The sequence below is a fragment of the Nannospalax galili genome, unplaced genomic scaffold, assembly GCF_000622305.1.
Source record: "Nannospalax galili isolate Female #2095 unplaced genomic scaffold, S.galili_v1.0 scaffold45, whole genome shotgun sequence".
In the NCBI taxonomy this organism is placed as follows: domain Eukaryota; kingdom Metazoa; phylum Chordata; class Mammalia; order Rodentia; family Spalacidae; genus Nannospalax; species Nannospalax galili.
This window is the reverse complement of record NW_008355775.1, coordinates 5,565,806-5,577,438: the sequence shown is the minus strand read 5'-3', so window position 1 is coordinate 5,577,438 and position 11,633 is coordinate 5,565,806. Positions and strand designations below refer to the sequence as shown.

Sequence of the window (11,633 nt, the reverse complement as noted above, 5' to 3'; positions counted from 1 at the left end):
CCAACTATCTTTATAACTTCTGTTTCTTAAAAGCACAATTTCAGCCACCTCTCCAAATACAAATTTAGTATCCCACTCACTTAAGCACAAGGCCCCACACTCACAAAGATTTACATCCTAAGTGCCAGGTGCCCTCTACTTACTATATCTCCTAGTTTGATGCACTCAGTTTTCAAGTAGTAGAATCATGGGAGTGTACCTCACCAAAGTCAATCTGCTACTGATTTCTGTTCATGAAGGAAAATGCTAGAAGCAGCACGTAAGAATCATTTAAAGTAATTTCCCATTTGTACTAGTAGGATAAACACTATTTTTCAGCAGGGACTCAATATCTGTAGTTTAATCTTTTGGAAGAAAATGACCCACTTCAAAGGGGCAAATACTTAAGAAGATGCAAGTAATGCATAAAATCCAGAGGAATAATAAAAGTCAAATTACCTATTCCTCTATTTAAATAAAGAACATGGAGACAAAATGAAGTTGAAAATCCACAAGCACTTGAAGTACTATAAACCAGTTATTTAAAGACAATCCACAGACTTTTCCCAAGTAATGAATTTTGCTTATGTTTCTCTCGCAGATAATTAAGATAAACATTGGCTAAAGAAAATTCAGCGTACCTTCAAGACTAAGCCTAAAGTAACTGCTCAGGATGTCATCACAGAAGCGGCACAGGTTGGAGAGCTGTTTCAGATGTTCTTGTAACTGAACTTTGGGAAAATGCACTTTATAAAGAGGTGCAAGGAAACCAAACACATAGGCGTCCAGGGTAGAAGGCCTAGAGGTAAATGAAGGACTTTCCTTGAGAACTGCTTTAGAAAATATTGACTTGGGATTAGATTTGAAAAGTTCTCTTCAAATGTATTTATCAAGTCTACAAGTGCAAAATAGTTTTAAAAGGTTTACTATGTATTTTAGTTTCCAAAGTGAAGCAAGCATAGCTTTACAGTTCAGGTAATTTTAAAAACACTCTAACCATTTATTTTATTCAGAAGAAAGTGAAGTTCTAAATTACAGATTCATTTTTTACCCAAAAGTGTTACAGACTGGAGGTAGGATGGGAATAATGTTTGATGTTTTTATATTCACATATACAACATATTAAGTTAATGTTAGATCAGCACTGCCTGGAGAAGTGTCCTACAACAGCCCAGAAAATCCTTTCTTTTTCAATGCTAAGGATAGAACCCAATGCTAGGCAAGTGCTCTACTACTCAGCTATGTCCTTAGGCCCTTTTCTGAAGTGGAAAAACTCATCTGTTGGGGGTACAGAAGAACTGGCTTTAACTCACTTTTCACTGACTATGCCAGAATGACTGTAAAGGCATGTACTCACGTATCACCAAAGAAAAACTGAGAGGTTCCCAATCTGTTTGAAAGAAGATTTAGGCACTCCTTGGCATCTCTGTATATCTAAAACAGATGGAATTAAGTCTCAGAAATAGGAAAGATGCTCTGAACCTGTTTTAGAGGTAGCATCTACGTAGGGCCACCTGCACCCTCTCTCCTCTCCCTCCCTACAGAGTGCTTCCACAGAGAATAATTCAGTTCATACCTGCGCTTCCACTTCTTGGACACGGTAGAGGGGAGGCTCTCCTCTTGTCAGAAGAATCCTGTTGAGTGCTCCTCTAGACATCTTTCCGGGCAGGATTAAACTCAAGGGAAAAGGGATCCGTGAAGCAAACCATGGCTTTGTCACAGTAAAATAATTGTCACTCTCAACCCAGAATGTGTGAAGCTGCCAAAGTAAGGTAAAAAGATTCCACGGATGTTCTTTTATTAAAATAAACATTGCTCGTCAATGTGACAAATTTTCCTGCATGTGTCTGAATAAAGTGACTTCACTTGAATTTTTCAGATATAGTGCCTCAAGGTAAGATGAGATTACTTTGAGCATATGAATTTTGTTGACTGCTATATCTCCACACCCATAATAAAGCCTAGCACAGAGCAGGTGCCGGTAAATATTTACTGAATGAACGAACTACAAGCAATTCTATACAGAAGCAAAGCTTCGCCTCCCACTAACAGTGTTTATTTCCAAAATGATAATATTGTGTTGGAATGTTACTCAGTAGCACAAGTCTTCCCTAGCACAACAAAACAAAACAAAACAGACACTACCTTTTACTTTGGTGGGAAGTTGTACTGAGTTCAGTTTAATTATAATATAAAAGATCAGAGTTGTATGTGAAATTTCCTCTCTTACACTCTTTTCATTGTTCTTTCTAAACTAAGTACATTTTCAACTAAGTCACTAAAACACTATACTATATTCAGAAACACTCACCACAGCAGGGAGAAGTTTCTCTTCGAGGAGAGCAATGTAAGCCAGTGTATCTGCCCCTTGTTTTGCTGAGAGTTCATAATCAGCATTATATTTCTATTAAGAAACAAAACCAACTAATCTCAGAAGTCAAAGAGCAGCCCAAGGACTACAAAACTGAACAAGTTACAACCCCTATCTTCTTCACAAATGGTAAAGCTGATTTAAAAGGGGTTAAGAGACATACAATCCCAGTGAGCACCATTCCTTAATGTACACAGAGTTCTCAGCATATCATACACACAATAAACAAATGCTGCAATTTTTGTCCTTTAACTTCTATTATTTCAATGCTTAGTAATGACCTTGTTCAGAGTATGACAGTTGGTACAAAGTTAAGAGGCCGGGTATGGTGACGCACACCTTTAGTTCCAGCACTCGGGAGGCAGAGGCAGGCAGATCTCTGGGAGTTCAAGGCCAGCCTGGTCCACAAAGTGAGTTCCAGGCCAGCTGGGGCTATAGGGAGACCCTGTCTCAAAAAAGACCAAAACACTTATTTTTATATGTATGATGGTTCTGCCTACATCTACATAAGTGTACCACATGCTGGCAATGCCCAAGGAGGCCAGAAGAGGATGTTGGAACTGGAACTGGAGTTAGTGTCTAGCCACCAACCAAGTGCTAGGAACCTGGGTCCTATGCAAAAATGCCATACCTGGCCAGCTAAGTGCTTTTTAAAAATAAAATACAGCTGGCAGTGGTGGCGCATACTGGTAGGATAAGCTGAAGCGGCAGAGGCAGGTGGATCTGGAGTTTGAGGCCAGCTTGGGCTACACATTTTAGCCGGGCGTGGTGCCACATGAATAAAACTGTGACAGGAGAATCACCATGAGAAAGCCAGCCTAATCTACATAAGTTTGAGGCCAGTTGAGCTATGCAAGACCCTGCCTCAAACAAAACAAGAAACAATAAAATAAAATACAGAGCTGAAGATATAGCTCAGTGGTAGAGTGCTTGCCTAGTAGATTCAATCCTTTGTAGCAAAGACAAAAATGAATAAGTAATAAAACAGGTGCCATTTGGTGGGAACACAGATGTCATATTTGGCACAAAACTCATTATAAACAGCTAAGTGAATCTTCTTATATATAAATTGTAATAGATTCCTGAAAATACACACTGACTACACTTCATTATGACTTTCAAATCACAGTAAAACTCATGATTTACAGTACTGATACTAAAGTCTATTTTTATGTGGGGTGGGGGAGATCAAACCCCAGGCATTTCCAATTACCTAATTAAACTGGAGACAGTTTTTTCTAAAACTAAAAAGAAAAAAAAAAAAATCACACAATGATTTGTACACAGTGAGTTCCTGGCCAGCATAGGCGATAGTAGGAGACCCTGTCTTTAAAAAAAAAGAAAAAAAATTAACAGTAATCTACTTCTTCAAAAGAAGCCACCCACCTGTTTTCTCAAAAAGTTGAGTATTTTTGCTGGGTGAGAAACAATGTTGTCTTCAGTTGTCAAAATTGGTACATCTCCTATAATCAAAAAATAGTTTAATACAAGGAAACACTGTGATTTACTCTTAAGATTTCAATACCCTGAAAACGAATACCAATTGCACATTTGCGAGTGGGGGATGAGTATGAAATGTCTGGGGGGTTTTGCAGTTTCACAAAGAGCAGCGTGAGAGAACATTTTCATGTCTCATATTTTCCCCTAATTTCGCTTGCAGCTCTGAGTTATTACTCAAAATGAGCAAACCATAACCAACACACAGCCAAGGTCATCCTAAGAAACTAATACCCCAAGAAACTCTAGAGCTATAAATCCCGGGTGGAGGGTATTCAAAGGGCAGAAAGGGGCGTGTAAAAGCTTACACTGTACCTCTTGAACCTCTCCAGGTGTTATCTATAACATTGACTTTCAAGGGTGCACCAGAAAATTTGGCATAAGCCTGAAACAGAGTTTGCAATACACATTTTAGACTTAGTACGTCATCCAAGTCTGCAGAGCGGCTTTCCTTGACAGTTGCATCCCGCAAAGGCAGAAAGCGGCGGCCACTTTGGCCGCGTCCCTCCCCAGATCTCCTGTCCGGGATGTGCGCGTCTCCCCGGCTTCGCGGGGGACCTGGTTCCGCAGGAAGCCCTGAGGATGCTGCGCGGAGCGTCCTTCCTCCCCACAGTCCAGGCAGCTTTGCAAGGCTGAGAGGAGCCCACGCTTTGACCCGGCCACCGCGGGGTCACCGGCCAGGCGGTGACACCTCAAAACTGAGCGTCCCGGGGTCCCCAGCGGCCGAGCCCCGCGAGCCCCGCCCCCGCGTTCGGGCGCCCCAGCTTCCTGCGCCCCGGCCCGCAAGCCGGCCTCACCATCACCACCAGCGACTCGCTGTGCACAGAAGGGAGCCCCCAGCCGCCTCCCCAGCAGCTGAGCTCCAAGGGGGCTGCCATCTTGCCGCGGCCGACCTCTGCCACCGGAAGTATTCTCGGTGGCCACTTTCCCGCAGGAGGAATCCCGGGGGCGGGACGTGGAGCAGGCTAGAGGACTCAGGGTTCAGAGAAATGAGGGAAAAACAGCTGGAGGAATTGAAAGCAAATTAAACGTTGATTAGGGATTAAATATACTGTGTTATAAGTGAACCAGATCTGCCAGCCGTTGCTCGAAATATTTATTGCATGTATCACAGACCCTGAAAATGTTACTCTGGTAGGCCTAAATTAACCTGTTTGTAAAATGGGTGTTTACAAGGATATTGTGTTTAATTAAAGATAATTGATACACAGAAGACCCTTGGGGTGTTCTGTCCTTATAATGTTCCTGTCTTTCCAATTTCAGTTGTCATTCCTATGTTAATGTTTCAGTCTCCTTTAAAAAAAAAAAAAAAAAAAATTCCCAAGTTTAATGGAGGAATCCTGCCTGTTTATACTACTACTCCTTAACCTGAAATAGTTTTCTTCTGTTAACTGTTCTGCTAAAAGTAAGCTTAGATTTTACAGAATTAGAAGCTGCTTCTGATTTTCTGTAGCTCCTTGTATGTACTTGAATTACGGTTCTCTTCTCAGTGGCAGGCCTTTTGCCTTCCTCTGGACAGGGCTGGCTTCATAGGTGTAGAACTAGTGCAGTCACACAAAGTTTCTTCAGAACCTGGAGAGGTGGTTCAGAAGTTAGAGCATATACTGCTGGGCATATACATAATTTAAAATAATAAAAATAAATCTCTTTTTTTAAAAAAGGTTCATTTCATTACTGTTCTGCTGTCACTGTCTTGAAATCTTAATCCTTGCACAAGGGACACCTTGGACTAAATACTGTAAGTCATGGCCTGTCTTGTCTATGGTCCTAACGGACATGGTTTAAATATTTCATGAACGTTAAACCTGCTGATTTCTCAGAAAAAGCATTAGAAACAAAAGCTAGAACTTGGGAATTAGTGATTCAGGCACATTTACTGTCTCTTACAGTTAAGACCTGGCTAACTGGGTCTTTTTCATAGGCAGCACAGTAGTCTTCCTGGAATATCTTCCTGATATGTCTCTGAGTTTTCTCTTTTCCTCTGTCACACAGAAGTGATTGAGTCCCCTTCAACTGAAACCTCAAAAGAAACCTCTGAAAATTTTCATTAAAATTCTATTCAACAACACTTGCTAGGCACTTCCCTACTATTTATATAACCTTCTAAATTATAGTACTAATCTGCTAAGGTCTTTTTCTCTTGAGTTTTAAAGTTCGCAGAAAGGGGAAAAAGATATTTTAGCCCTAAGAATCCAAGAGTAATAATTTATAACTGGGAAATGCTTAGCATGGGAATACTTATTGAGCAGATACCACACCCAAGTCACTAGAAGTCTCCAGGAGAATACAGAGATTTATGAGACATGGATTTGCTCCTTAGGAGTTTATAGACTAACAGACAAACACACAGTAGGTAGAAAAAGTCAGGTTGTCATAAGTAAGTTTAAAGATATAAGTAAAATATAAAAATACAAAGGAAGGACAATGCATCCCCTGTAGGATCATTGGAGGATATTTATTCAGTGTTCAGTATAAAAAAGGTAATTCAAAGTTCTGATTCAAGTAATGGAAATTTCATTTTGAGAATTAAAATCCCAAGTAATAACAGAGTCTGTATACTACAGCCAGGAACTTAAAAGCAATCATACACAGAGAATTGGGTTCTCTGGGTCTTGTTTATAGTGGGGGTAGGGATAGATGATTCTTTGCAGCTACAAAATATAATTATCTGTTTTGGCCTTTTTTCTTGCTACTCTGCTATATATGGTGATTTCATTTGCATTAAAGAGAAATTAAATTTCTTCCCTTACTGTTGAATTGGGACAGAGAATAACATTGCATCTGATGAATCTTTACATGTTTATTTGTGCCTCGTTAATAGCAATCTTTTATTGCTACAATTCCTCTTGAGAGTCTATATCTGCTAGTTTGAACTTTAAAACCCTGGTGTAGCTGATTGCACAACCAGGCTGAATACTGTTCCAGAGAACAACAAAGAAAGCCGAAACCATCAGAAATTCTGCCTGGTTCTTGGTACTTGGCTCCTGTGTCTCTCCTGGCTGCTAAAGGATATTGTTCAGAGTTCACCAAAATCATAATTTCAGATTCTTACCAGGAAGGACAGATACTATCTGCAAAACATTCATGTATGTGTGGGAAGGTCTGGATCACAGCTTTATAATGAGTCTTCCAGACAATGTTTTCCCTGAAAATTTTTATTTTTCAGAAGATGCACATTAAAATGGTTTCATCTGAACTCAGAGAACCTGACCTTGGCATCTAGTCTAGTATTTCATGTGTTTCTTAATTTACCTTGTGGCCCTGATGCAGGTTCTAAGAATCTGTGAAGTGGAGCTTCTCACATGGCAAGATGTAATTGTAATAAGTGACCATGCAATATGGTCCCCTATGGAAAAGTTAAAAGGCCCTTGACTATCCCTTACAACTTTTTTTTAGAGATTTTTTAAATTTATTTTTAGAAATATTTATTATTTTTATTTTATGTGTATGAGTGTATTGTCTGCATCTACATGTGTGTAGGTGCACCCATGTTGTACAATGCCCACAGAGGTCAGAAGAGGACTTCACATCCTCTAGAACTGGAGTTAGACACTACACTGTTAGCTGCCATGTGGGTGCTGGGAACCTAACCCAGGTCCTCTGCAAGAGTAGCCAGTGCCCTTAACTGTGGAGCCATTCCTCCAGCCCCAATTTATTTTATTTTTAATATTGTGTGTGTGTGTGTGTGTGTGTGTGTGTGTGTGTGTGTATGCACATGTACCTCATGAGTTCAGAAACCCAAGGAAGTCAGAAGAGGGTATCAAATCCCCAGGAGCTAGAGTTACAGGCAGTTGTAAGCTTCCCGATATAGGTGCTAGGAATTGAACTCAGGTCCTCTGGAGAGCTGGAAGTACTCTTAACCACTGAGTCATCTTTCCAGTGGCCCCAACTCTTAAGACTGTAGGTTAGTTCATGTTCAGATATAGATATCTTTAAGGAGAAAAATCCAGTGAAAAGAAGTCAAAAGAACTCTGTTTTTTTTCTTAGCTTCTAAATTAGCCATATATTCTTAAGCCAGTCATTTTACTTTGATTCCTTGGCTTTTCCATTACAAAGTGAAGGGTCTTTTAGGTCTGAGGTACTATCAGTCTAATGTGCAAGGAACATTTTAAAATAGCCCACATTCACTTTCCAGCTCAGCCGTAATTGGCGGGGGGTGCTCACTCTTCTGCAAATGAACCCCCACCCTGTGCTCTCTTAGCAAGCCCAATAAACTAGTTAGGATTTAAAAAAAAAAAAAAAAAGCAGAGCTAATCAAAACCTTCATTTATTCCACCCCAGTTGACCCTATGTTGGCAAATCCTTTGGTCTTTGAATTTTTTTTATTTTTTATTTATTTATTTTTTTTGTCTTTTTGAGACAGTGTCTCCCTGTTGCCCCAGCTGGCCTGAAGCTTGCTATGTGGACCAGGCTGGCCTTGAGCTCACAGAGATCTACCTGGCTCTGCCTCCCAAGTGCTGGGATTAAAGACATATGCCACCATGCCTGGCTTTGGTCTTTGATTTCTTATCCCTACTTTTTCATCCTTAAATTTCATTGTATATATATTTTTTATGTAACCTGCTTCAAGTTAAATCTGGAAAGATGTGTTAAAATTGCTTCTCTTTGGAATAATAAAAATATTCTACAATAAAAAAAAAGAATAGCCCACATTCATGGAGCAATTTCTGTATGACAGAATTGTTTTCAGTATGTGATATGCCTCATTTGCTCTCATATTGACTCCATGGTACAGTTACTGTTATCTTCCCCTGTTTTCATGAGGAGATAGTTAAGTACAAAGATGTTAGTTAACTTTCCCAAAGTCACATAGCAGATAGGTGAGAGAGCCAGGATGTGAACCTAGGCAATCTGCTTCAAAGCTCGGAATTTTAATCAGTATCATATAACCTTCCAAGAAGTCCATTTAAAAGTCTACTTTTGTTCAAAGTGACAGTATCAATGACATGATGTATCTATAATTACCTCTTTAAATAATGTTTGTTTAACATTAAGCAAATTAATTAAGCAACGTTTATATATCTAACACATCATAAGACAGTGAGGAAACATAAATATTCATGTTTTCAGTTGAAGAGATGATGATGGTTTGAGATAACTAGTCATAATATGAAATACCTTTTTGTCAAGAAGGCTACAAGCCAAATATGGTTTTATACAAAGGCTTGAAATGTCTTTCCATGCTTGGCAAAGGCATAATGAAAAAATCAGGGTGCTGACTGACCTTGAAATATGAGTACATTGTTAGATTTGATCAGCACAGAGGAAGATGGGCCATTTGGGCTAACCTGGATGAATAAAGACAGATGTGAGGGTGACTACGGAAGGAACTGAAAAAACAAGTAAATGAACTATAATGAGTTGGAGACTGGTTAGGAGGAGCATTGGTTAGTTAACAAGACCAGGATTGGAAGACATGGGAACGTATACTTTCAAAGGAAGTAAAGGAAGAATATGAACACATATGAACAGTACTCATAGATTCCATAGCCAAGGACAAAAGGTGAAATATGATTGTTTCATGAACATAATAGAAGGAGAAGTTGTATGAATTCAAAATTTGCATCAAATGAATCAAAACTGTGTTGGAAAATGAAATGAGGAAATGCTACAGAATATCATCAGAAGGCCATTTGACACATCTGTACTGAACATTTTTCACAGAGGGTGTTGTAGAAATCAAACTCAAAGTGATTACTGGAAGAAACAGTATAAAGACTAGGGGCACATGTAAGATCTTGACGACATCAAAGAAATACAGAAATCAGACAGGAGCAAAAGATAAAGTTTTTGAAAGAGATGACAGGATGAATTTACACACACACACACACACACACGTATATCACAAGACATACAAGAAAGGACAAAGATGGAATCTGAGGCGCCGAGGGGCTAAAATTAGGAACTTGAGCAGTGAGCTCATCATTGACAATGAGAGATGTGTTTTCTCCATGACCCTGGAGGAAGCTTCAAACGAACATGGGATGCTGTGTAAGCTTGAGTCACATACCTTCAAATCTTCCCATTACAATAAAAACAACAGGGCGTGCGTGGATGAGATTGGAGAGAGAGAGAGAGAGAGAGAGAGAGAGAGAGAGAGAGAGAGAGAGAGAGAGAGAGACAGAAACTTAGAGAACATCTCAGGAAATTAACGGTAGGTAGGAGGAGCATTTCAGACAGTGTGGCAGTCAGAGATCAGCATGGAAGATAAGCAAGGCTGCAGGCAGGCTGAGAGACGGAGGTGCCTTCAGATGGATATTATTTAAGCGTTCATTCAATTTTTAAATGAAAATTATATTGGCTTCAAAATGTAACAAGATCAGTTTACATTTTATCAGTTATGTTCAAAGTTTTATATAGATACCTAAGTTTTAGCCTTAGAATTTGGTATCAAAAATGATGATGAGAAAAGGAAGGGGAATTTAAGGACCGAAAGAAGATGGAATCAGTAGCTTAAGAGTGGTCACTAAGTCTACCTACATCTGTTCAGTCTTCCCCCAAAGGTACTTGGTTACCCAGAAGCATAAACAGGGACCCAGATTTATTCATTCATTTGATAGTTGTGTCAAGGCTGTCAGGAGCTGGCACATATTGGAATGGATTCATTTTACATTCTCAGCATAGTGCACTTTGATGTCTAATTTTTGTATTAAAATGAATTAAATGCAGCAACATGTTAAAAATCATCATCTGACATGGTGTCCAATGTATGCTGAGAAACTGATGACTGTAGTTTTTAATGAGGAAGGTAATAGACCCTAAATAAAAATAAGGTTTTGACATCTCACTGGAAGTTGTTAAACATATAGTAGTAAATTGTGATAAGATATATATGTATATTGTAATACTGAGAATAGCCACTGAGAAAATTATAAAAGCAATATATATAAGCACCAAAGAAATCCAAATAGAATTCTTAAAAGTCTAAGAACCCAGTAGAAAACACGTGCATGCACGTGAGAGAGAGAGAGAGAAAAAACAAAAAGCAGAAAACAGACTTAAACTCTAAAATATCAACAATTATTCTAAATGTCAATGGTCTAATACAATTAAAAGAGATTGGTAGAATGAAAAAAAATAGTCAAACACATGCTGTCTGATAAGAAATTTACTTCAAACAGTAATACAGTTAGGTTGAACATAAATAGATGGGCTGGAACCTGATATTTAACAAGGGGCCAAGAACATTCACTGGAGGAAAGACAACATGTTCAGCAAATGGTGCTGGCAAAACTGGATCTCCACCTGTAGAAGAAAGAAACTAAACCCCTATTTTTCACCTTGCACAAAAGTCAATTCCAAATGGATCAAAGACCTTAATGTAAAGCCTGAAACTCTAAAACTGTTAGAAGAAAACATTGGCAAAAACCTACAAGATATAGGTGTAGGAAAGGATTTTCTAAAACGGACATCAATTGCTCAGGCAATAGTCAAGAATCAACAGATGGGACCTCATTAAACTAAAAAGCTTCTCTACACCAAAAGAAGCAACCAAGGAAGTAAAGAGAAAACCCACGGAGTGGGAGAAAAATCTTCACCAGCGACACATCTGACAGAGGTTTAAAATCCAAAATATATAAAGAACTCAAAAAACAGAATCAAGAAAGGAAGTAACCCAATTAAAAGATGGGCTAAGCGCCTACCTAATCCCTAAAAGATTTTTACAGTTACATCTTCAGAGGAGGGAATGTTAGAGTAGCAAAAAGCCCCATTAAAAAGGAAAAGGAAAGAAAAGGAAAGGAAGGAAAGAAGGAAGGAAGGAAGGAAGGAAGGAAGGAAGGAAGAA

The 11,633-nt window shown here is 39.1% G+C and overlaps 1 protein-coding gene across 4 annotated transcripts in view; it reads right to left on the bottom strand.

Annotated features, from left to right (window-relative positions):
* The window catches only part of Mtx3 (metaxin 3), a 31,247-nt gene extending 26,275 nt beyond the window's left edge, over window positions 1-4,972 (bottom strand). The window contains exons 1-8 of one of the 4 annotated variants that reach the window (XR_003847075.1): window positions 4,645-4,969; window positions 4,163-4,232; window positions 3,737-3,813; window positions 2,291-2,383; window positions 1,556-1,738; window positions 1,337-1,413; window positions 621-778; window positions 144-246 (exon numbers count right to left, since the gene is read on the bottom strand). Coding sequence is in view for 3 of the 4 variants with exons in the window: in XM_017803253.2 (XP_017658742.1) it covers window positions 621-778; window positions 1,337-1,413; window positions 1,556-1,738; window positions 2,291-2,383; window positions 3,737-3,813; window positions 4,163-4,232; window positions 4,645-4,725 (739 nt within the window). In the remaining variant the exon portion in view is untranslated. Of the gene's footprint in view, window positions 1-143; window positions 247-620; window positions 779-1,336; window positions 1,414-1,555; window positions 1,739-2,290; window positions 2,384-3,736; window positions 3,814-4,162; window positions 4,233-4,644 lie in introns of all 4 variants that reach the window. The other 3 variants (XM_017803253.2, XM_029556223.1, XM_008853325.2) reach the window with 3 other exon arrangements.
* Between the last annotated feature and the right edge of the window lie 6,661 nt (window positions 4,973-11,633).